This window comes from Stegostoma tigrinum, chromosome 21 (assembly GCF_030684315.1).
Source record: "Stegostoma tigrinum isolate sSteTig4 chromosome 21, sSteTig4.hap1, whole genome shotgun sequence".
In the NCBI taxonomy this organism is placed as follows: domain Eukaryota; kingdom Metazoa; phylum Chordata; class Chondrichthyes; order Orectolobiformes; family Stegostomatidae; genus Stegostoma; species Stegostoma tigrinum.
The window spans coordinates 9,894,222-9,916,529 of NC_081374.1; the positions used below are offsets into that span (position 1 = coordinate 9,894,222).

General features: G+C 43.0%; 1 protein-coding gene across 1 annotated transcript; it reads right to left on the reverse strand.

Moving 5' to 3' along the window:
• Window positions 1-708: 708 nt before the first annotated feature.
• On the reverse strand, window positions 709-21,209 carry LOC125463007 (ras-related protein Rab-21-like). The gene is made up of 7 exons (XM_048553602.2): window positions 20,830-21,209; window positions 15,540-15,599; window positions 11,599-11,706; window positions 10,381-10,444; window positions 7,405-7,459; window positions 2,696-2,784; window positions 709-2,369 (listed from the first exon to the last, which is right to left on the reverse strand). Exons 1-7 carry the CDS (start codon window positions 20,959-20,961, stop codon window positions 2,230-2,232), a joined length of 648 nt encoding a protein of 215 aa, XP_048409559.1. The 5' UTR covers window positions 20,962-21,209; the 3' UTR covers window positions 709-2,229.
• Between the last annotated feature and the right edge of the window lie 1,099 nt (window positions 21,210-22,308).

Below are 22,308 nucleotides of genomic sequence, written 5' to 3' on the forward strand. Positions count from 1 at the left end.
AAGTTGTAACAGGTATCTGCCATTCAACACTAAAATTTGTGCAACACCACAACTAGTTACAAGCTGTGGAGTGGATGGACTTTATGCAGTTTAATCCATGAGTGAAAATGTTGCAATGCTTAAAAAGTCAGCTTGACGAATGTTACAAGAGGGGGAGAAAAGTGAACTGGTCAGATGTGAATCCCATACTGAGAGGCAGAAAATACATTCTACACAGAGACACACTGGCTCCAAGAGAAGCAAACTGAACTTTGACACCATCACTAAAACAGCAATTTGTGTAGGTGTTTTTCAAGTTTAATTTGGCATTATTAGGTATGTTTAAATTTATGGTTTGAGTGAAGATTGCAAAGAGCTGAAAATAAATGTAGAGAGAATGTAACAAGTAAATTACAAAATTACCTCTGCTTATTGGATACATGTTTGAGTGACGCACACTTGTTTTTCCCCCACGAGAGTACATGAACACTAGCAGTGAGATAAAATGACAAAACAGTTTTGATGAGAGGCCTATTTTACTTCAGTTTAATGGAAGCACTTTTAAAATGCAGCTTGTCTTGCTTAACCCATCTATTAAGATAATGTCTTCTATTCAGCTTTAAATAGCATGTGGCTTGGCACAGCAAGTCACATGAAAGTAAGAGTGAAAAAACAAGAGGGATAAAAGCACTAGCAAGAAAGCAAATCTGAAACACATTACGCATGATGTCTGTCACAACTGCTGTCTTTAATCACATTGCATAATATGTTAATTGCACAAACAGGTTTTAAATGGTAAATCTGAGTGGCTTTTTCCCCAATTAATTACATGTGCAAAAGATAAGAATATCCAACCAAAGCAACATCAATACTATGAATGCCACAAGTGTTCATTTTACTGCATGTGAAAATAAAATTCCACATACCACTGGGTAAGTTGCTATAATGTAATTTGACATCTGAACTGAAAGCAGGTCATTACATTTTAAATATCTAGGCATTTAAAAAGCAGACAAGCTGCAGCAACTATTTTATCTCATATAGCTGGGTGGTTTGAATCAAATTCTCAGTTTATTTTTATTTAAAGAAAGAAACTGAAGACAAGTCAACTACAATCATAGAAAAAAACATTTTTCAGAAAGATTGCAGCTACTAACTTAATAAATATATTCAAATTAACAGTGCACACATCAAATGGTACTCACTGCAATTGCTTAACTTGTATCCACAAAATGTTTTAGTTAAATAATCACAATGTGTATCCATGCTTTTTTCCAGTAACAGTATTCCATTTTGTAACATCTTTTCTAAAAAGGGGTTTGCTCACTCAGGCACACTGATTTGGTTGACCAAAAGATATAATGGACCATTTCCCCAGAGTTCACAGTGAGAAGAACATTTTAAACAAAGTTTAGATGAAGACTTCAATAAAGACAGTGCTCTCTGTGGTGAATGTATGCAACCCCTTTAAAAAGGGAAATGGAATACATTTCAACAGGAATATAATGTTTAAGAGTAATTAGCACCAACACAAGCCAGCTACGTAGTGTGGTAGAAGGTAAAGCAAGGGTGACACTGGTGCTGTAGAAAGGGTCTGAGATGAAAGACATCCCTATAATATTGTTTCCTCTAAAAAACATTTTGCCAGGATTCTTGCCACACCAGCTTGTGTCTGGTTGGAAACATTGTGGGGGTGGGAGGAAGAAAAATGCAGTAACAGCACAGTTGTTAGCACAAACTTTCCCTGCAATGGATGAGCATCCATACCTCTCCCAGAGCACCCTATCAGCTACATTTGTTGTGTGCCACTTGCTGTGGGCAAGCAGTCAAGGGATTGCATTGGACTCATGCCCGACTGTTAGTATATTGATGGATGGTATACACAGGCATGATATTTGCTTTACTTAGGAGCTGTACATAAGTGCACGACCATCCCTTAAACTAAATCGCAGCTCACGTGGTCTTTTGGGTTATCATTCAATCCAACTCTCAAGAGCAGTGGCCTTATGACTTCCAGCAGAAGTTAGTCATTTTTCCCCCTCAAGATTTTAAATTTTCCTATACATAATTACAACCCTCAGCTAGAGACAGAAAATCTTAAGTTTTCCAGCTACTTAGCGTGGAAACCTAGAAGACCACAAGCGGCACCTCCAGTCAGTTAATCCTGAAGCTTGTTAACAGAAGTCCTATCACATCCAGCGCCCCATGGTCACATTTTCTGCATAGTGACAGATTTTGAAAAGCTTTGGTTTAAGAACCAGAGCAGCAGCCTCCATTGCTTAGTGGCTGTGGTTCATCGTCAATGATCTGTACACCCCGCCGTGCACTGGCTCCCCGACTGGGATCGTTCTCTCTTGCAGCTTCCTCAGCTTGGGCAACTTCAAGCATCTCTGGAACAGAGGAGGAAGAACAAAAAACTTCTTAGGTGACTGAGTACAGACTATGTCCTATACAGAGTTTGGAGACTGAGGCACAGTGACAAGAAAAATAACTTCTGACTTGCACAACCTTCAGGACATCCCTAAATAAAAGGATAAATCAATACTGAATGCAGTGCCTCTTTAAAAAAAGGGTGAAAATGTGATAGCTCACAGATGCACAGAAAGCAAAACCACAAAACAACCCCTGACAACAGCACTTCCCCAGAGATAAATATTGGCTGGGATATCACACCACAGATGCAACGGGGTCAGAAGAATGGAGAATGCATACTTACTTTTACAAACATCGAGAAAGAGTTCCTCAATGCCTTTATTCACTTTAGCGGAAGTGTGGAAGTGCTTTGCTCCTACAGACAATGCATAGCTATCAGGAATCAATTAAAACAAGTTTTATTAAAATCAGAATAAAAAGTTCAACAATTCTCAAACACCTAAGATAAAAGATAGTGTCATTTCAGAACAGCATTTTGCAATCAGTCATACAGTACACAGAGCTGTATGAGAGACAGAAACAACATTAATTGCATTGAGGTGACAAAAAAAAGGAAGTTATGCTCAAAGACCCTCCTAACCAAGTGTTTGTTGCTGACAGCCACATTGGTTCCTCTGAGTCAGGAAAGTTGTACACGTACAACTGTGGACTGCACAGGAAAACCAAAATCTCAAGTCATGCTTTATAAAGAAACCATCACAACACACTGTCTGAAAAGACTTGCATTAGTTCATCAGAAAATTCAGGGCAATTTCTGAATATGGAGATTGTTGAATTCCTGCATACTGTTACAGAGACTCAATAACAGGTCAAACAAGAAAGTCATAGAATCCTTGTGTGGAAGCAGGCCATTCAGCCCATCGAGTCAACATCAACCTTGTGAAAAGCATCCCACCCAGAACTTTGTAACCCTACATTTCCTTCGGCTAATTCGCCCAGACTGTACATCCCTAGAATTCACAGGCAATTTACCATGGTCAGCCCACCTAACCTGCACATCTTTGGACTGTGGGAAGAAACCAGCACACCCAGAGGAAACCCACACACTGTCATAGAGACAACGTCTGTGTTGAGATTGCACAGCCACCTGAGGCTGGAATGGAACGTGGAACCTGACGCTGTCATAAAGCAGTGCTAGCCAGTGAGCCACCTGCTGCCCTGCATGGTGCAAAGCAGCACATCGTGGCATACTCCAATCCTTTGTTCTTTAAGAAGTGTTTGGGTTCTAAAGGATTTGTACTTTCAATATTTAAACACAGTTTCTAAGCAAAAACAACCCAATCCTATTGTCAAATGGAAGATGACATTACATTCTGACCCATTCAGTACAATAATTTCAGACAACAGGCAAGGAAGTAAAACTAGTCACAGCAGCTAGTACTTCAAACTTCCTACAGACTACGGGGGGTGGCCATGGGCACCCACATGGGCCCCAGCTATGCCTGCCTCTTTGTAGGTTACGCGGAACAGTCCCTCTTCCACACCTACACAGGCCCCAAACCCCACCTCTTCCTCCGGTACATTGATGACTGTATCGACGCCGCCTCTTGCTCCCCAGAGGAGCTCGAACAGTTCATCCACTTCACCAACACCTTCCACCCCAACCTTCAGTTCACCTGGGCCATCTCCAGCACATCCCTCACCTTCCTGAACCCCTCAGTCTCCATCTCAGGCAACCAGCTTGTAACTGATGTCCATTTCAAGCCCACTGACTCCCACAGCGACCGAGAATACACCTCCTCCCACCCACCCTCCTGCAAAAATTCCATCCCCTATTCCCAATTCCTCCGCATCTGCTCCCACGATGAGGCATTCCACTCCCACACATCCCAGATGTCCAAGTTCTTCAAGGACCGCAAATTTCCCCCCACACAGTGGTCGAGAACGCCCTTGACCGCGTCTCCCGCAACACATCCCTCACGCCCCGCCCCCGCCACAACCGCCCCAGAGGATCCCCTCATTCTCACACACCACCCCACCAACCTCCGGATACAACGCATCATCCTCCGATACTTCCGCTATCTACAATCCAACCCCACCACCCAAGACATTTTCCCATCCCCACCCCTGTCTGCTTTCCGGAGAGACCACTCTCTCCGTGACTCCCATGTTCGCTCCACACTGCCCTCCAACCCTACCACACCCGGCACCTTCCCCTGCAACTGCAGGAAATGCTACACTTGCCCCCACACCTCCTCCCTCACCCCTATCCCAGGCACCAAGATGACATTCCACATTAAGCAGATGTTCACCTGCACATCTGCCAATGTGGTATACTGCATCCACTACCCAGTGTGGCTTCCTCTACATTGGGGAAACCAAGCGGAGGCTTGGGGACCGCTTTGCAGAACACTTCCGCTCGGTTCGCAATAAACAACTGCACCTCCCAGTCGCAAGCCATTTCCACTCCCCCTCCCATTCTTTAGATGACATGTCCATCATGGGCCTCCTGCAGTGCCACAATGATGCCACCCGAAGGTTGCAGGAACAGCAACTCAGTCCGCTTGGGAACCCTGCGGCCCAATGGTATCAATGTGGACTTCACCAGCTTCAAAACCTCCCCTCCACCCACTGCATCCCAAAACCAGTCCAACCTGTCCCTGTCTCCCTAACCTGTGCTTCCTCTTACCCATCCCTTCCTCCCACCCCAAGCCGCACCTCCATCTCCTACGTACTAACCTCATCCCACCTCCTTGACCTGTCCGTCTTCCCTGGACTGACCTATCCCCTCCCTACCTCCCCATCTAAACTCTCCTCTCCACCTATCTTCTTTTGTCTCCATCTTCGGTCCGCCTCCCCCTCTCTCCCTATTTATTCCAGTTCCCTCTCCCCATCCCCCTCTCTGATGAAGGGTCTAGGCCCGAAACGTCAGCTTTCGTGCTCCTGAGATGCTGCGTTCATCCAGCCTCACATTTCATTATCTTACAGCAGCTAGTACGTAGTGTTCCAATGGGAATTTGGCAATAAATACTGTTGTTTAGAGAAGCAACCAACCTCCTGTGTGCATTTCCATTGTACAAGTGCATACACACAACAAGCAAGAAATACACACAAATACTCACTCAAATATCACTCAAGGTAAGAGCTTTTCCTCAACAGCTGAACTAAATCAGTTTTGCAGACTGCCCTTGCTATATCTTCCCTTGATTGAACACCTAATACACATACTGGTGTGCTTGTTGCCAGGTAGCAATTGAGGAAGGAAAGCTCAGCAAACCAGGTAACTATACAGTTGTCTACCAACACAGCATAGGATCTCCAAACTAGTGATTGATTTTCATGTCCTGATTCACTGATTAAAAACAGATCCACTTAGTTCAAATTTGAACTGCTCAGCATCATAGCCAGTGCTGTAGTTATTCAGTAACTGAGTTTATTTTAAACAAAAAAAAGTGGTGTTTTTGTTTTACAAACAAAAATTCCCTAGGACATCAAAGCAGATGTTCAGCTGACATCATGAGGTCCAAATTTCCCCTCAATCTAAGATCCTCTACAGGGCCATTGTTGATTGATCAACTTCTGAATAAATCACATTCTTCTTTTATTAGCATGGATCTTATTTTGTAGAATTCTTGTCATTTCAGTAACTTTGCAATGTAAAGCTGCAGGTTTGCACAATCCCCACGGTCCAAACAGGCCAGTAGTTCTGGGCCAGTGAGTAGCCAAAGCATGTGAGACCAACCAGCAATTGCTTTGTCTATAAACAGAATTAAATGAACTAAACAGCCAGTTGTAACAATGGGCAACTAATGAACCACAAAAACAGGATACCTCTGCAAGATGTTGGATAGGATGAGGAAGTGCCAACATGCAACAGAACTCAATTTGTGGCGTGTATCTGGACAAGCAAGAAGCCAGAGTTGAAGCAGGCAAGGATAAAAATTACTGAATTTATTAAGAATCAGATGACTAACATTTGAAAAGTGAAATTAAAAAAGGTGTTTGCAAACAGTCAGACGCAGAAGTCAAGACAGCAGCTGGTGTACAAGCTGATGTGAATACTGACAGGAGCCCAACATTTCTGGGTCTAATGGGAAATTGTGCGCTATTCTGTCCAGTAACCCCAGGGCAATAATCAATTATAATATATACCACTGCTCCATAGGGACATGGTCAGAATTCACCCAACACCAGGTTATAGACCAACAGGTTTATGTGAAATTATAAGGTTTCAGAGTGTTGCGCTCTGACCATATCCACTTCTATATCTCCACATCAAGGCTGCCATAGGAACACAGGTCAGCCATATGGCCCCTCAAGCCTGTTCTGCCAATGAGATCATGGCCAATTATGGCCTAACTCTTTACCTGCTTTGGTCCATATCCCTTAATACAAGAGATAAGGTTTAGAGCTGGGTGAACACAACAGGCCAAGCAGCAAAGGAGCAGGAAGGCTGGCATTTCCAGCCTAGACCCTTCTTCAGAAATCTGAAGAAATTTCTGAAGAAGAGTCTAGGCCCAAAACTTCAGCCTTCCTGCTCCTCTGATGCTGTTTGGCCTGCTGTGTTCACCCAGCTCTATACTTGTTATCTCAGATTCTCCAGCATCTGCAGTTCCTACTATCTCTCTCCCTTAATACATTTCTTTAAAAAAAATCTCTGATCACCCCTAAACATTTCAATTTCTAGAGAAAACAGGTCAGGTTTGTATAATCACTCCTCATAACTCCTGAAGTTGAGATATTATTCTTGTAAACCTACATTGATCTTGGAGGGAGTACAATCCCTCATTCCTAAGGTGCAGAGCCCAGATCTGCTCACAGTACTCAAAGGAGGTCTAAGCAAACATCTGTACAGTTGCAATATAACATCTGCATTTTAATATTCCAGCCCTTCGGGTATAAAGGCCAGGATTCTATTAGCCTTCTTGATATTTTCTGCACAGTTCACAGATCATGCCATGTTGCACTGATTTGTTCTATTTACCTAATAAACAGCCAGAGATCAATTGGGATCAGGTCAAAATCTGTAAATGAAATTTGGACCATACTTACGCCTCTGCTTCTTGAACAGACACATTCCTATCCTTCTCCAAGTCAGTTTTATTTCCTGCAGTTTCAAAAAAATTTATTACAAATGATATCTGCCAGTCCCCACCACCAGACAAGACAGCAAAAAAAAAACTAAGAAAATTGAGGTTGATCATCTTATACTTTAAAAATTAAGATGGCAACCCATGACTAGTGGAGTCCTGCAGGTGGCACAATTATTTACAATATATACATGGGGAGGTGATGGCCTAGTAGTATTATTGCAGGACTGTTAGTCTAGAGACCCAGATAATGTTCTGGGGATCTGGGTTCGATTCCCACCATGGCAGATGGTTGAATTTGAATTCAAGAAAATATCTGTGATTAAGAATCTAATGGTGACCGTGAATCCATTGTCAGTTGTTGGAAAAACCCATCTGGTTCACCAATGTCCTTTAGGGAAGGAAATCTGCCATTTTACCAAGTCTGGGCCTACATGCGACTACAGACCCTGAGCAATGTGGTTGACTGTGAACTGCCCTCTGGGCAATAAACACTGCCTAGCAGCTACGCCCTCATCCCTTTAATGAATAAAGAAAAGAAATTTACATTAATGACTTCAAATGACGGAGGGGAATGCACTATCGAAATGCGTGGATGACAAAATTTAAAAGAAAAGCAAGTGAGGGTAATAGAATCTACAGAGGGTATAAAGGGGTTTAAGTGATTGGGCAATACAACTTGGAGTATAAACACAAAAAAGTAATGCTATTCCTCCTGCCAAAGTGCATACAAGAGTGGTATGTTATTAAAAGAGGAAAGACTGCAGAAGGCCACATTACTGAGGGGCTCGGGAGTCCTCACGCATTTTAAAACACAAAAAAGCAAGCACCCAAGTTCGGCTGATAACTGGGGAGGGCAAATGGAATGTTGGCCTTTTATTTCAAAATAAATTGGGAAGTCATGCTAGAAGGGGTTGGGTAGGCTTGGGCTGTGCTCAGAGTTTTGAAGAGTGAGAGCAGCCCTTATTTGACACAAACTTTAAAAGGGCCTTGATGGGGAGGATGGTTTCCCTTTGTGTAAGTAACCAGGACCAGACAGTAAAAGGGGTTGTCTACTTAAGATAGACACAAGAAATTTTACCCCGGGCATGAACATGTAGAATTCTTTAACTCAAAAGGGGTGTCAAGTTTGGGTCATTAAGTATTTTCAAAGCGGAGATAGATTTTTAGTCAGTAAAGGATTCAAGGATCATGGGGGGAATAAAAAAAGTCAGTCAGGATGGCAGTGTAGAGGATTATCAGATCAACCATGATCTTGTTGAATGGCAAAGTAAACTCGATGGGCCAAATGGCCCAAGTTTGCAAAATCTTTTGATCAAAGTTTGAGAAAGCAAGTGTAAGTGTAAAAGGTCACATGATTTGCAGTGAGACCTTGCAGCTAGAGTTCAGCAGAGTTGATGCAGCCAGTGAAACTAAAAGGATTGGTGGATTGTTAAAAGCAGCCTCGCTGAATGACTGTACTACACTCCTACATCAGAAATCCTGGGTTTTACAAATAGACGTGTGGAGGACAAAAGCAAAAAGTTCTATTGAGCCTTTAACAAAATACAGGTTAGCTCTCAACAAATATGTTTCTAGTTCTGGAGACCCCTTTTTAAAGGAAAGGACACCTCTGGACAGAGTGTGGAAAGGATTTGAAAATGGCTCACCCAAGAGGAAAAAATCAGAGGCAATTTGATCAAAATGAAGGGTCGCAACTGAACAGAGACAGAAGAAAGTGTTCTCATTGGTGTGAAGTCAAGAATTTGGAGACACTGATTTAAAAATGAATTGCAAAGATGCCAAAGAGAAAAAAAAAGAGTCTTTTGAAAATTAAAAAGAACCCTGGTAACACTGCTCAAGATGGCAGAGAAATCTAACTCAATAATAGTTTTAGACAAGGTGAATGGGATAAACACCTGAAGGACACAGCAGAGTACGAGACAGGACTAGGAGGTGGGACTAGTCAGGCTGCTCAAGCAAAGAGCCAGCACAAACAAGGGACTATGCCATAACCAGTCTATAGTTGGGGAGGCAGTACATCATGGTAATATCACTCGAATGGTAACTGAAAACACAAAGCTGATGTTCTAGGGACCGAGAGCAGCATGGTGGCTCAGTGGTTAGCATCACAGCATCAAAGAACCAGGTTCAATTCCGGCTGCAGGCAACTGTCTACAGGGAGCTTGCAAGCATTCTCCCCGTGTCTACACGGGTTTCCTCCCACAGTCCAAAGATGCACAGGTTAGATAGATTGGCCAGAGTTTCCAGTGATACATACATTTATGTGGGTTAACCAAGGGGAATGCAGGGATTGGTTGAGATGCTCTTCAGCAAGTTGTTGTAGTTTTGAAGGGCCGAAAGGCTTGCATCCTGCCATGACTGACAAAATTAGAATTCAAATAAATGGTGATGTAAACACAATCAATTGATTAAAAAACCCACCTGGTTCACTAACACCCACTGGGAGGCAAAATCTGTTGTCCTTAACAGGTCTGGCCCAGATCCACAGATGTGGCTGACTACAACTGGCCTTTGGCCAATTACAGATAATCAATTGCCCTCAGCTGTAATACTACATCCCGTTTACCAACATAAAGAAGAACAAAGGTTATGGGAAAATAACCCTAGAGTCCCAAGGAGGGAATTAATTTCCAATTAACAAAAACAGCATAAAGCTGTTCTCTTGTCACTGGCTGAGAGAACATAACACTTCACACCTCAGACTAGTCAACATTGTAAAATAGTGACCATTGGCAAATGGAATCATGATACCCAGAGCAAAACTACACATATAAGTTAGCACATTTTAGGCCTATAGGAGAAATTGTAATAATGAAAGTTCAGGTGTAGGAATGGCAACAAGAGCTACTGGTGCCCACTTGTAGGTGCAGGAATAAGAAAGCATGGTTTGGGAATTTTAAAAGTGACAAATAAACTGTATTAAAAAGTTGCATACCTACAATACAGAGACAGATTTCACTGCCAAGCATCTTCCTCAGCTCTTTCACCCAGTTCTTCACCTGCAGAATTTAAAAGAAGATTAATTTATCTTGACAGACCAGAAGTCACCAGCTCAAGGTACAATCCTCACAGATTAATAGAAGGGTGGAGGAAATGGGTTATATAGAATTCAAACAGCAAGCCAAAACAATTCAACAACGAGCGAAGTATGCCATTCAGCTCCTCTAACCAGTTCTCAGTAGTTAACCACATTCATGAGGAACTGTACCTCAATTCTATCAGTCTGTGCCCTTACTAAGGAAAAATAAACCTACTGACTAAAACCAAAAATACCACAGATGCTGGAGATCTGAAATTTAAAAAGAGAAAGCACATTAACTGTGTCTAATATGGCTTCTTCAGACTCAAAACATTAACACTGTTGCAGTGTCCACTGATGCTGCTGGACCTGCTGAGTTTCTCCAGCATTGTCAGTTTTCAGGAGGAATCTATTGGCCTCCAAGTTTTGAGATCTCAGTTAACCCCTAGCACATGAAGACTTTTGACAGAAGGCAGATGCAGTTCAACACTAAGTGAAGGTTGAAATTTCTAACAAAAAAATTTTTTTGCAAGCTAGAATTGTTGGGGAGTAAAGCTCAGTTTGCAGGAGTTGGGCAATAATGGAGAATGTGGGTTGAGCTGGAAATGTCAGTGAAGGAAAATGAAAGAACTGCATTTATACAGCATTTTCCACTATTACTGCATGTCTCCAAGCACTTCACAAGCAATTACGTTTCAAGTGTAGTCACAGTTGTAATGCTGGCTCCACACCTGCCTCCAACTAGTTCCTCCTTTATCCATTTTCTGTCTGTCTCCCCACCCCCCTCCCCTGTTTAAGAAGCCCCTTGCCCTCCCACATTTCTGAAGGGTCTAGGCCCGAAACATCAGCATTCCTGCTCGGCCTGCTGTGTTCATCCAGCTTCACATCGCTTTATCTCTTAACGACTGAGCTGCTTTCCCTCTGTCCTGCAACAGACTGTCAGCCTGGGTTTTCCTGCTGAAGCCTGAGTGAGAACTGAAGGCTGAAACCTTGTGACAGAGGCAAGGGGATCACCTCCATAAAGCAGTATCCAGAGCTACAAAAGTCTTATTGTTTTCACTTTTTAAAAATAAAAACAATCCATAAATTGATGTCATAACATTTCGAAGTCCTTTGGAATGTCAAGTTGCCCACCTTCTGGAAGGAGTCTTCATCGGTGATGTCATACACTAAAATGGCTCCATTAGAATCACGGTAGTAAATGGGACCCAAAGCATGAAAGCGTTCCTGTCCGGCTGTGTCCTGTACAGGGCACAGAGAATTTCAGGTATTTAGTTCTGAAGGAAGGAGTAGAAATTCAGGTAGACATCAAGAATTCATCAAGCTCCTGGGAGGCAGGGGCACAGTTTTGCTGTTACTGGACTGGTAACGTGAACCCAAGGCTAAATGTTCTGGGGCTATGGTTACAAATTCTGCCATATCAGATGGTGAAATTCAAAGTCAAAGTCAATATTGACTAACAAAAGTCTACTTGCAATCATTGGTGATCAGCATTAAGAGCATATCTGGGTTACTAAACAGTAGAAACAACTAAACAGCCACTGTTGCTGGAAGTCAGAACCAAGAGCAGAACATGCTGGAGAAAACTCAGCAGGTCTGGCAGCATCGATGGAGAAAGCAAAGTTAACATTGTGGGTCCAGCGACCCTCCATCAGAAGCACATGTTCTGTAGAAAGGTCACTGGATCTAAAACATTAATTTCTGTCTCCACAGATGCTGCCAGACCTGTTGGATTATCCCCCAGTATTTTCGGTTTTTGTTCCTGGTTCACTAATGCCTTTTAGAATCAGAAATCTGCCATCCTTGCCCAATCTGGCGCACGTAACACACCAGGCCACAATGTGATTGCCTCTAAACTGCGATTGAGAATTTAGATGGGTACTGGATGCTGGCCTAGCATTGAAAAAGGCTTTAACTCCTTAAGGGAGGAAAAGTTGAGGCATCAAGTAGTCTCCTAGTTTCCACCAGCCTCACCATCTGACTGATTATTCTATTAAAATCAGTGTCTACTCAAAACCAACTGCATTTGTTGGACAAAAAGGAACATGACACCTCTCTGATGAAGGGTCTAGGCCCGAAACGTCAGCTTTTGTGCTCCTGAGATGCTGCTTGGCCTGCTGTGTTCATCCAGCCTCACATTTTATTAACATGACACTAAGTGTCCATTTAAAAAAAATGACACAGATACATTAATCATACAAAAGTTCTTTTTCCTCACAAAATGAGAAAAAGTCTCAGTAAATTATTTCCTTCTCAATTTGCTTTCATCCTGAAGATGTGAAATATATGCTGCACCCCATTAACAAGACTGCCAATCCTTACCTCGTTTGACTTATGGGTGACTCTAAACCTGCAGCAACATGGTTGGCTCTTAACTGCCCTCTGCAATGGGCTTTAACTGCTGGCCCAGTCAGTGACTGCTACACGGTTTGAATGGATTTTTAAAAAAATCTTGACCATTCGAACATGGCCAGGGCATGTTGGCTTCTCAAGTCCCAACAGAGATGAAGCAACCAAGTGGAACTGTAGGAATGATTGTCTGCCCAAACAGATTGAACAGCTCACAAGAGCTTTTCATATCAGAGCATTTCTGCTGGGGGTTAAGAGGACAAGATAACAATTTCTAAATAGATTTCAAGTAAGAGCTCACTCAAATGGAGCCACCTTCCCACAGAATTTACATCAATGAATTACATTTTGATTGCAAGTGATACAGCAGTTCGGAGAATCATACCAGGCTTGAAACATCAACTCTGTCTCTCTCTCTCTCCCCATAAAATGCTGCCACAGGTGCTCAGTTTCTCCGACACACTTAACATTAGATCAAATAGAACATAGAACAGAGAACAGTACAGCACAGAACAGGCCCTTCAGCCCACAATGTTGTGCCGACCATTGATCCTCATAAATGATCTCAGCTAATCAATCACCAGGGCTGGGAGAGAGTGTTCTTTAGTTAAGTTCCTTGATCGTCATCAACACGCAGTACCCCTGTTCCTGGTTGGACTATAGACATGTGTGTAAAAGGGAAGGACAAGCTTGAGCAAGGATACCACGGAGATTCAATAATGTTGAGATACTTTCATCCTTGCTTAAGGAGCAGTGAACAAAGCAAGACAGACTGGGGCAATTCCTATTCCAACAACATAGACCATCATCTGAATGCAAATTGGTTTTAGACTCATGAATTTTCCATCAATTCCTTACTCCAATTTAGTTTTCTGCAACATTTTAGTATGGATGAAATGTCCCCGAAGCAAGGAGTCGCTTATTTTAATCACAAGAGTGTCACCAGCCTTTAAGTTCTTCAAGGGCCTTTGTACTGCAGCATTTAAAATACTCAGTTTGCATCTAGTTATTGCAAATTTCTGATGAATGACCAAATTCATTATATTTATTCACCGGATAGAAATCACCAGCTCAGCTACATTTATTGTTCCTGACCAAACTACTCTGGAGATGATGGTGGGAGTCATGCTGAAATGCTGCAATCCATGTGGTGCAGGGCACCAACTGTGCAGTTAGTAACGTACTTCAGAATTGTGACCCAGTTACGCTGAAGGAATAGTGATATATATTTCCAAAATCTGGTTCATGTGCAGCTTGAAGTGGAAGACGTGGATTGTTGTGTTCCCACATGTCTGCTGCCTTTGCCCTTCCAGGTGGTAAAGAACATGAGCTTAGAAGACAGTGTCTTAGGAAGGGTTTAGCAAGTATTCCAAACCAAAATTTCAAACCTCTGCAATTCAGGGGAATGGGAATCAAATCTGTTCTAGTACTGCCCAATGGGTGGGAAGCCCATGGTTTTAACTTGGTCAGCTCTTCACTAAGGCAAAGAACAAAGAAAGCTACAGCACAGGAACAGGCCCTTTGGCCCTCCAAGCCTGCGCCAATCAAGATCCTCTGTCTAACCTGTCATCTATTTTCTAACGGTCACGTCCATTTGCTCCCTGCCCATCCACGTACCTGTCCAAATATACCTTAAAAGACACTAACGTGTCTACATCTACCACTTCCGCGGGCAACGCGTTCAGGTACCCACCACCCTCTGCGTAAAGAACTTTCCACGCATATCTCCCTTAAACATTCCTCCTCTCACTTTGAACTCATGGCCCCTAGTAATTGAGTCCCCACTCCGGGGAAAAGCTTCTTGTTATCCACACTGTCTATACCCCTCATGATTTTATAGACCTCAAATCAGGTCCCCCCCTCAGTCTCCGTCTTTCTAATGAAAATAATCCTAATCTATTCAACCTCTCTTCATAGCTAGTGCCCTCCATACCAGGCAACATCCTGGTGAACCTCCTCTGCACCCTCTCCAAAGCATCCACATCCTTTTGGTAATGTGGCGACCAGAACTGTACACAGTACTCCAAATGTGGCCGAACCAAAGTCCTATACAACTGCAACATGACCTGCCAACTCTTGTACTCAATACCCCGCCCAATGAAGGAAAGTGTGCCATATGCCTTCTTGACCACCCTATTGACCTGAGTTGTCACCTTCAGGGAACAATGGACCTGAACACCCAGATCTCTCTGTTCATCATTTTTCCATTTACTGTATAGTTCGCCCTTGAATTTGATCTTCCAAAATGCATCACCTCGCATTTGCCCGGATTGAACTCCATCTGCCATTCATCTGCCCAACTCTCCAGTCTATCGATATTCTGCTGTAATTTCTGACAGTCCCCTTCACTATCAGCTACTCCACCAAACTTAGTGTCATCAGCAAACTTGCTGATCAGACCATCTACACCTTCCTCCAAATCATTTACATATATCACATACAACAGTGATCCCAGCACAGATCCCTGTGGAACACCACTGGTCACAGGTCTCCAGTTTGAGAAACTCCCTTCTACTACTACCCTCTGCCTCCTGTCGCCCAGCCAGTTTTTTAATCCATCTAGCTAGCTAATGCAGGTGAAGACATTCCAATAAGATGCAAGGAATCCCTACAGCAGTCACTCACTTCAAGATTAACACACGACTATCAAGTAGTGTTGTGGGCATCCTGTTTGTCTGAGAATACGGCAGACCACAATAGCAAGAAACAACTTGTTTGTTACTCACCCATATCGCAAGATTCACTCGCTTTCCACTGATGTTCAATTTCTTGGTCAAGAAAGAGGCCTTAAAAAACAAAAAGAAAACAATTTAAATAGCAAAGTCATAACAGCTTCATTAATGGGCTTCAGATCAGTATGACAGGTTGGCACAACATAGAGGGCCAAAGGGCCTGTACTGTGCTGTTATGTTCTATGTCCTATAATAGCTGCATTTCAGACAGTGAACATCTGGATTCTTGTCCACTCCTAAAGCCTCACGATGGCTGCAAAAAAGTGTTTTAAAATGTCCAACTGACAGCAATGAAGAACTTGGATTCATAGAAGTTCTTCATTTTCCCCCAAGTCAAGATAGTCTATTTGCTATTTTAATTTGTCCACACCGCTTGGTGTCAGAGCATTTTAAACATTATGGCATGCCTAGCTATGGACAGCATCAAGGAATAGTGCAAAGTTGTGTTATTTTAAGAACATATTAGGCCTAGAAATTTCTTTCAGCAAAAATTTGTGACAGTGACAAAAATGAGGAAGGGTCAAAGACATCCAGGAACTACAAATTAAGCAGAATACTGGACTTGGAAATTGAGATTTCCCAGAGGTACTTTGTTCCCGCTCAAGTACGGGAATTACCAGCCATAGATTAGGGGCAGGCCTAAGGAAACTTAAAAATCATCCAAGAAGAAACAAAGTTGTATCGTGCATTCTGTATTAATCTTTTGCTTTTGAAACTTCATTGCAGAATCGCATTCAGAAAATAGAGGTCAAACAGCTACTAAAAGACAACCACTTTCTGAATGTGAACTAATCTTTCTCCTTCAGCAACCCATTTTAAAACTTCATTCAGACATGAACATCACTGGCAAGAGGAGTTTTTATTACTGGCAATTTACTCTGTACTGCACTGGCTGACACTACCATGAAAGCCCTACCTCTCAACCTCTTCCGTTTTTGAGGTGGTGACCCTCCGGTTAAACCGCCAGCAGTCATCTCTAATGAAAGAGCAGCCCCTTGTTCCAGTAGAGCTGTGGCAACTTTTTACTTGCCACTCCTCTAATACTCAGACAAAAATAAATTGTTGTCGTCTCTGAAGCACTTTGGAAAATGTCTTTTCATTTTGATGCTAATAAGGTGCTACAGAGATGCAAATCACTGTCATCTCACAGGACTTTCTTTTAGGTAGTCTGGTTTTTAAAAAGTTCAACAGGACAGGGAGAGAACAAAAGCTAGGGGCTAGAAATAGTGCTCTCATGAAGCCACACAGCAGCCAAGAATTTTACACATGTTAAGTACAGGTTAATCCCGTTTAAGGCAACATTCTTGCGTGGCTGCAGAGTTTTAAATAAACAAGGGCTGATGAAACAAAAGGGAATCATTGGCCAAAAACACAAGATATAATCAATCACAATACAGAATACAGAAGTGAGTTATTAAGAATACTTTAAATAAAAAAAAGGAACAAAAAAGGGACACAAGTCTATTTTGATAGTCTTTCACATCAAGGTTTGGGGAAACAGAATATACAAACACCAGCATGAACCAGACTACTTGCAGCCATGGAAGCTGACGTTTCGGACCCAGACCCTTCACCAGATGAAGGGTCTAGGCCCGAAACATCAGCTTTTGTGCTCCTGAGATGCTGCTGGGCCTGCTGTATTCATCCAGCTCCACACTTTGTTACCTTGGATCCTCCAGCATCTGCAGTTCATTATCTCTACTTGCAGCCATGCTGTTAACTCTATGCTGTTCGATTACACTTATGAATGTTACATAATTATTAGAGAGTGTGCTGTATCATGGGAGTCTCCACACCAAAGCGAGAGAATGAATGTTTCCCACAAAAGGATTATTTGTTGCAAGAACCTGACTACACAACTCACCAGACCACAATAAACTAAAAAAAGGTAGCAACCAAGAACAAACAGCTTGAAATCCATCAATAATAGCTCATAGACCACCCTACCTATGTCTGACAAGCCATTCATATTCCCCCCCCCCCCCCCCCCCCGCCTCAGACAAACCAACACCACTAAGCCACATGGTTAGTTCCTCCACGGATGTACAACAGAAGGAAGGAAACTGCCATCCTTACCTGGTCTGGCTTACTTGTGACTCCAAACCCACAGCAATGTGGTCAACTCTCAACTGCCCTCTGGACAATTAGAGATGGGCAATAAATGCTGCCTAAAAGTGACATCCTCATCCCATGAGTGAATAAAGGAAAAAGGCTTCTTTTTAAAAGTCAAATAAGACTCATTGGACTCCATAATAACTCTGCAGGTATGATTGTATCCATGGTGAGAGAAGCAAAGTTTCTCCAGCACCCACATTGCATTTTATTTCCATTTATACAATGCAGCCAATATTATGAAAGACACTATGACCTAATGAAGTACTTGGTTATAATTAAGAAGTGCTATCAATTAAATGCACAGGTAACCTACTACAGCTGGAGGCCAAACAGTCACTAACATGCATTTACTTTCAGCTCATTTTACTCGACTCTGTCCATATATTTCATTCACTCATTGAAGGAATATCTACTTCAACTGCTCCAGTGACCATTCAATGGTTCGTAGGCTCAGAACAAGCTGGTGCCCCTCAAACTTGAGAAGTTATTGGAACCATCATGCACATACATTCTGACATAATTGGCTGCATTGTTTTTTAAAACAAAAAGGACTTGTGTCCAATCTGCTCTGTTTCAAACCTGCATTGGAACTTATCTAATTTTGTTGTCTGTGACAGCACACAAATTCCAAACTGGACTCCTTCATACACGTTGGCCATGGGAAATTTTCCATAGTATCCAGGGATGTGCAGGCTACATAGATTAGCCATGGGGAATGCAGGGTTACAGGGACCTGTCACTCCCTCTGGTCAGTAACTGGAAAACTGTTCTGTTATTTGGTCTCAAATTCAGCCTAAATCAAGAACAAGCAAATAGTTTGCTACACCATCCAAACAGGATCCACAGGCTGAAGAGCAACAAGTTGTCAGAGTTAGGAAAACAGACATGCACCTTGAATATGGTCATACCTACAACTAGGGAACAATATTTTGACAGAAGTTTTTCAGACAAGCCACATATTAATAACTACATTATAAACTCCCTCTTCATCTCATCTCCCTTCCACCATAGTTTGGACTAACAGCCAAAAAACCTTGGATTCTGCAATATTTCTGATCTTAATGCACAAAGATAGAATCATAGAATCCCTAGAGTGTGAAAGCAGGCCATTCAGCTCATTTAGTCCATACTGACCTTTTGAAGAACATTCCACCCAGACCTATAACCTATCCTATCCCTGTAACCCTGCATTCCCCATGGCTAATCTATGTAGCCTGCACATCCCTGGACACTATGGACAATTTCCCATGGCCAATTCACACTAACCTGCATATCTTTGGACTGTGGGAAGAAAGCCACACAGAGTGAGGATGTGTGGAATTTGCTCAGTTGCTCCATGGTGAAATCAAACCTAGGTCCTGGGCGCTGTGAGGCAGTGCACTGCTTTAAGCCTGATGTTTGAGGCAAGATAAGTGATCCATGACTTTAAATGCTTCCAACATTAAGACTAAAAATGTCAGTTTCAATAGGAAACAAACATTCACTCAGCACATGTAAATTGGCAAGATGTTGGTGCCATGGTCATGTCAGCTAGGTTCAAACCCTGTCTCAGCACCTGGTGGAAATTCAATGCAATGAAAAAAAATCTAGAGTATGAAGCCAGCCTCAGTTTCATGATCACTATTACTTCATTGATTATAAATCAAAACTCCATCTAGTTTTAAACCCGCTGCACTTAACCAGTCTGGGCTGCACATGTTTGATTTTTAAATTGTTCTGGAGGAGGGTCACTGCAGCCAAGAAAAACCGTTAACCTTGCTTTCGCTACACAGTTACTGTCAGACCTGCAGAGTTTTCCTATGGGTGGGTTGAGATTGACTTTAGTGGTAGCAAGCCAGTCAGTACGAGGGACCACGAGGCAGCAAATGCTGGTCTTGCTAGGGTCAGTCATCCCACGAAAGAATTCAAAAAAAGTGTTTAATTCCTTAGCGAGTTAAGCCCACCGTAAAAATCTCACGAATACTGTCCACGATGTAAACAGAAACCCGTGTGTCGTGGTGCCTACCTACCTCGGAGCGAGTAAGCCTACGTTCCCGTTCACCTGCCCCAGAGGGGGAGCGTATTGCATCTGAACAGGTTGATTAACAACGAAAAAAAAGGTGAAGACTTCACCCTTTACGGTGCGATCAAAGGCAATGTTAGATAATCTGACCCACACTCCTCCTCTATTTGTGTGAGGATATTCTATTTAAAAAGACAAAAAAAACTCGCTTGCGCTACATATCAGTCAACTGGACACAAAGCCTGGTTTAAATAAAAACATTTACAGTATTTGAAAATAAAAAAAGTTACGCGAATACAAGTTTTTGAAATAATTGCCATTTATTCACCACGCACACAAGAGCCGTTCCTGACAGAAACCCGGACCGAAATTAAATTACAGCCTTTTCTATCACACTCCATTCATTAAACAAAACGAGGCATCATGTTTTAATCACGTTAGTAATTGGCGTTATTTTAATTTCTTTGCTTGGTGTCCTCAGGTAGGGAACTAAATGGAGTAGATACTTAGTTTTCGGACAGCAATTCAAACCAGTCTAGCTTTCTTTTGAAAAAAAAAGGACGTGATTCAAAAATGGGTTTTTGACAATTCCGAGGGAGCAGGCTGGAGGTGAAAACTGACGGCTGCGGACGTGAAGCAGGTCGAAGGACAACAGCTCCATGGTGTGAATTCCAATCAAAACATGTTACAATCTTGAGTTTTAAACAAACAACAAAACGAAAAAAAAATCACTTCGGTCACCTCCCCGTGTTTATAAAGCCAAGCGCAGACAGTATAACCAGCTGCCACATTAACAGAGAGCTGTATCATTTGGTAATTATTTAACACAGACAGAGCAGCAGCATCTGCACCTACACTCTCCAGAAGATGCGCTGGAAACACCCGCCTCCCAAATAATTAAAAAGGATAAGGTAGACCTGTTGCTTTTAAAACGAAACTTTCCGCCAAATCTTGTCAGTAACCTCGTTAGGAGAGAGATTAACCACTGACAAAACCAGCACAGTCAGCTGGAAAGCAGAAATGCTGTATGTTTTTTCCAAAACTTGAAACAACACTCGAGGCTTTGTTATTTTTGAATGAAATCAGTGCAGCCCTTGTCAATTTCAGTTGCCACAATGTATCGAGGCAGTATCAGGGCACATTGTTCACCTCCTCAGCCCCACTCACCTGCAACGTGGTGATGTGCTTGTCGCTGAATTTATTTTCACAATATCTCAACACCAGGGAAGTTTTCCCCACGCAGCCTTCCCCTAACAGCACGACTTTGAAGCAGTAGCTCTTGCCAGCAGCTGCCGCCATAATAACAAGAGAAACAGCAGCTTTGCAGAAGACAGTCTCATCAGAGCGGAAGGGGTCTCGTTTTTGCACACATGTATCAGCTCCTGTTGGTGTTGACCTGCCGGGCGTTTTATCTTTCAGGAGGCAAATTGCAACAGAGCATTTTAAGATGGCGCCCTCCTCCTTCCCAAGCCGAAGGGAGGATCAGCTGATGTAAGGAAAGGGCAATAAATACAGCAATGCCGCATCCCACCCGTTCCCCCGCCTTCTCCAGCTCTGACAGCCCACATCACATGGGCCAGAGGGAGGAGACGCCACTTCTGTTTGCATACACGCGCTTCCTTAGCATCAAGATTATGTGACTAGCATTAGTCATCTATTGATTCAGAGTCAGGAGCTCAAATCCCACTAGAGTACAGCCAACGGGAAATAAGGCTGGGAAAATGGGAAAGTTTGGTTAATATTGAGAGTGCATTTGGCAAGCTACCCTCAGACATTAGTGCCCTTCAGGGAAGGAAATCTTCCACCTTGACCTGATCTGGTTTACATGTGAGTCCAGACACACAGTAATTTTCATTCATGGATGTGGGTGTCACCAGCTGGGTTAGCATTTATTGCCGATTCCATTATTGCCCAGCAGGTAGTTAAAAGTCAACTATTGCCCAGCAGGTAGTTAAAAGTCAACTATATTGCTGTGGGCCTGGAGTCACATGTAGACCAGAGCAAGTAAGGATGGCAGTTTCCTTCCTTAAAGGATATTAATGAACCAGAAATAATGGGAACTGCAGATGCTGCAGAATCCGCGATAACAAAGTGTGGAGATGGATGAACACAGCGAGCCAAGCAGCATCTTAGGAGCACAAAAGCTGACGTTTCGGGCCTAGACCCTTCATCAGAAAAGGGGGATGGGGAGAGGATTCTGAAATAAATAGGGAGAGAGGGGGAGGCCGACCGAAGATGGAGAGAAAAGAGGATAGGTGGAGAGGAGAGTATAGGTGGGGAGGTAGGGAGGGGATAGGTCAGTCCGGGGAGGACGGACAAGTCAAGGGGGCGGGGTGAGGTTAGTAGGTCGGAAATGGAGGTGCGGCTTGAGGCGGGTGGAAGATGTTTTCCCCTCCCCACCCTGATCTGCTTACCGGAGGGACCACTCTCTCTGTGACTCCTTTGTCCGCTCTACACTCCTCCTCAGTCCCACCACAACCGGCACTTTTCCCTGCAGGAAGTGCTACACCTCCTCCCTCACCCCCATCCCAGGCCCCAAGAAGACTTTCCACATCATGCGGATGTTCACCTGCACATCTGCCAATGTGGTATACTGCATCTGCTGTACCCGGTGTGGCTTCCTCTACATTGGGGAAACCAAGCGGA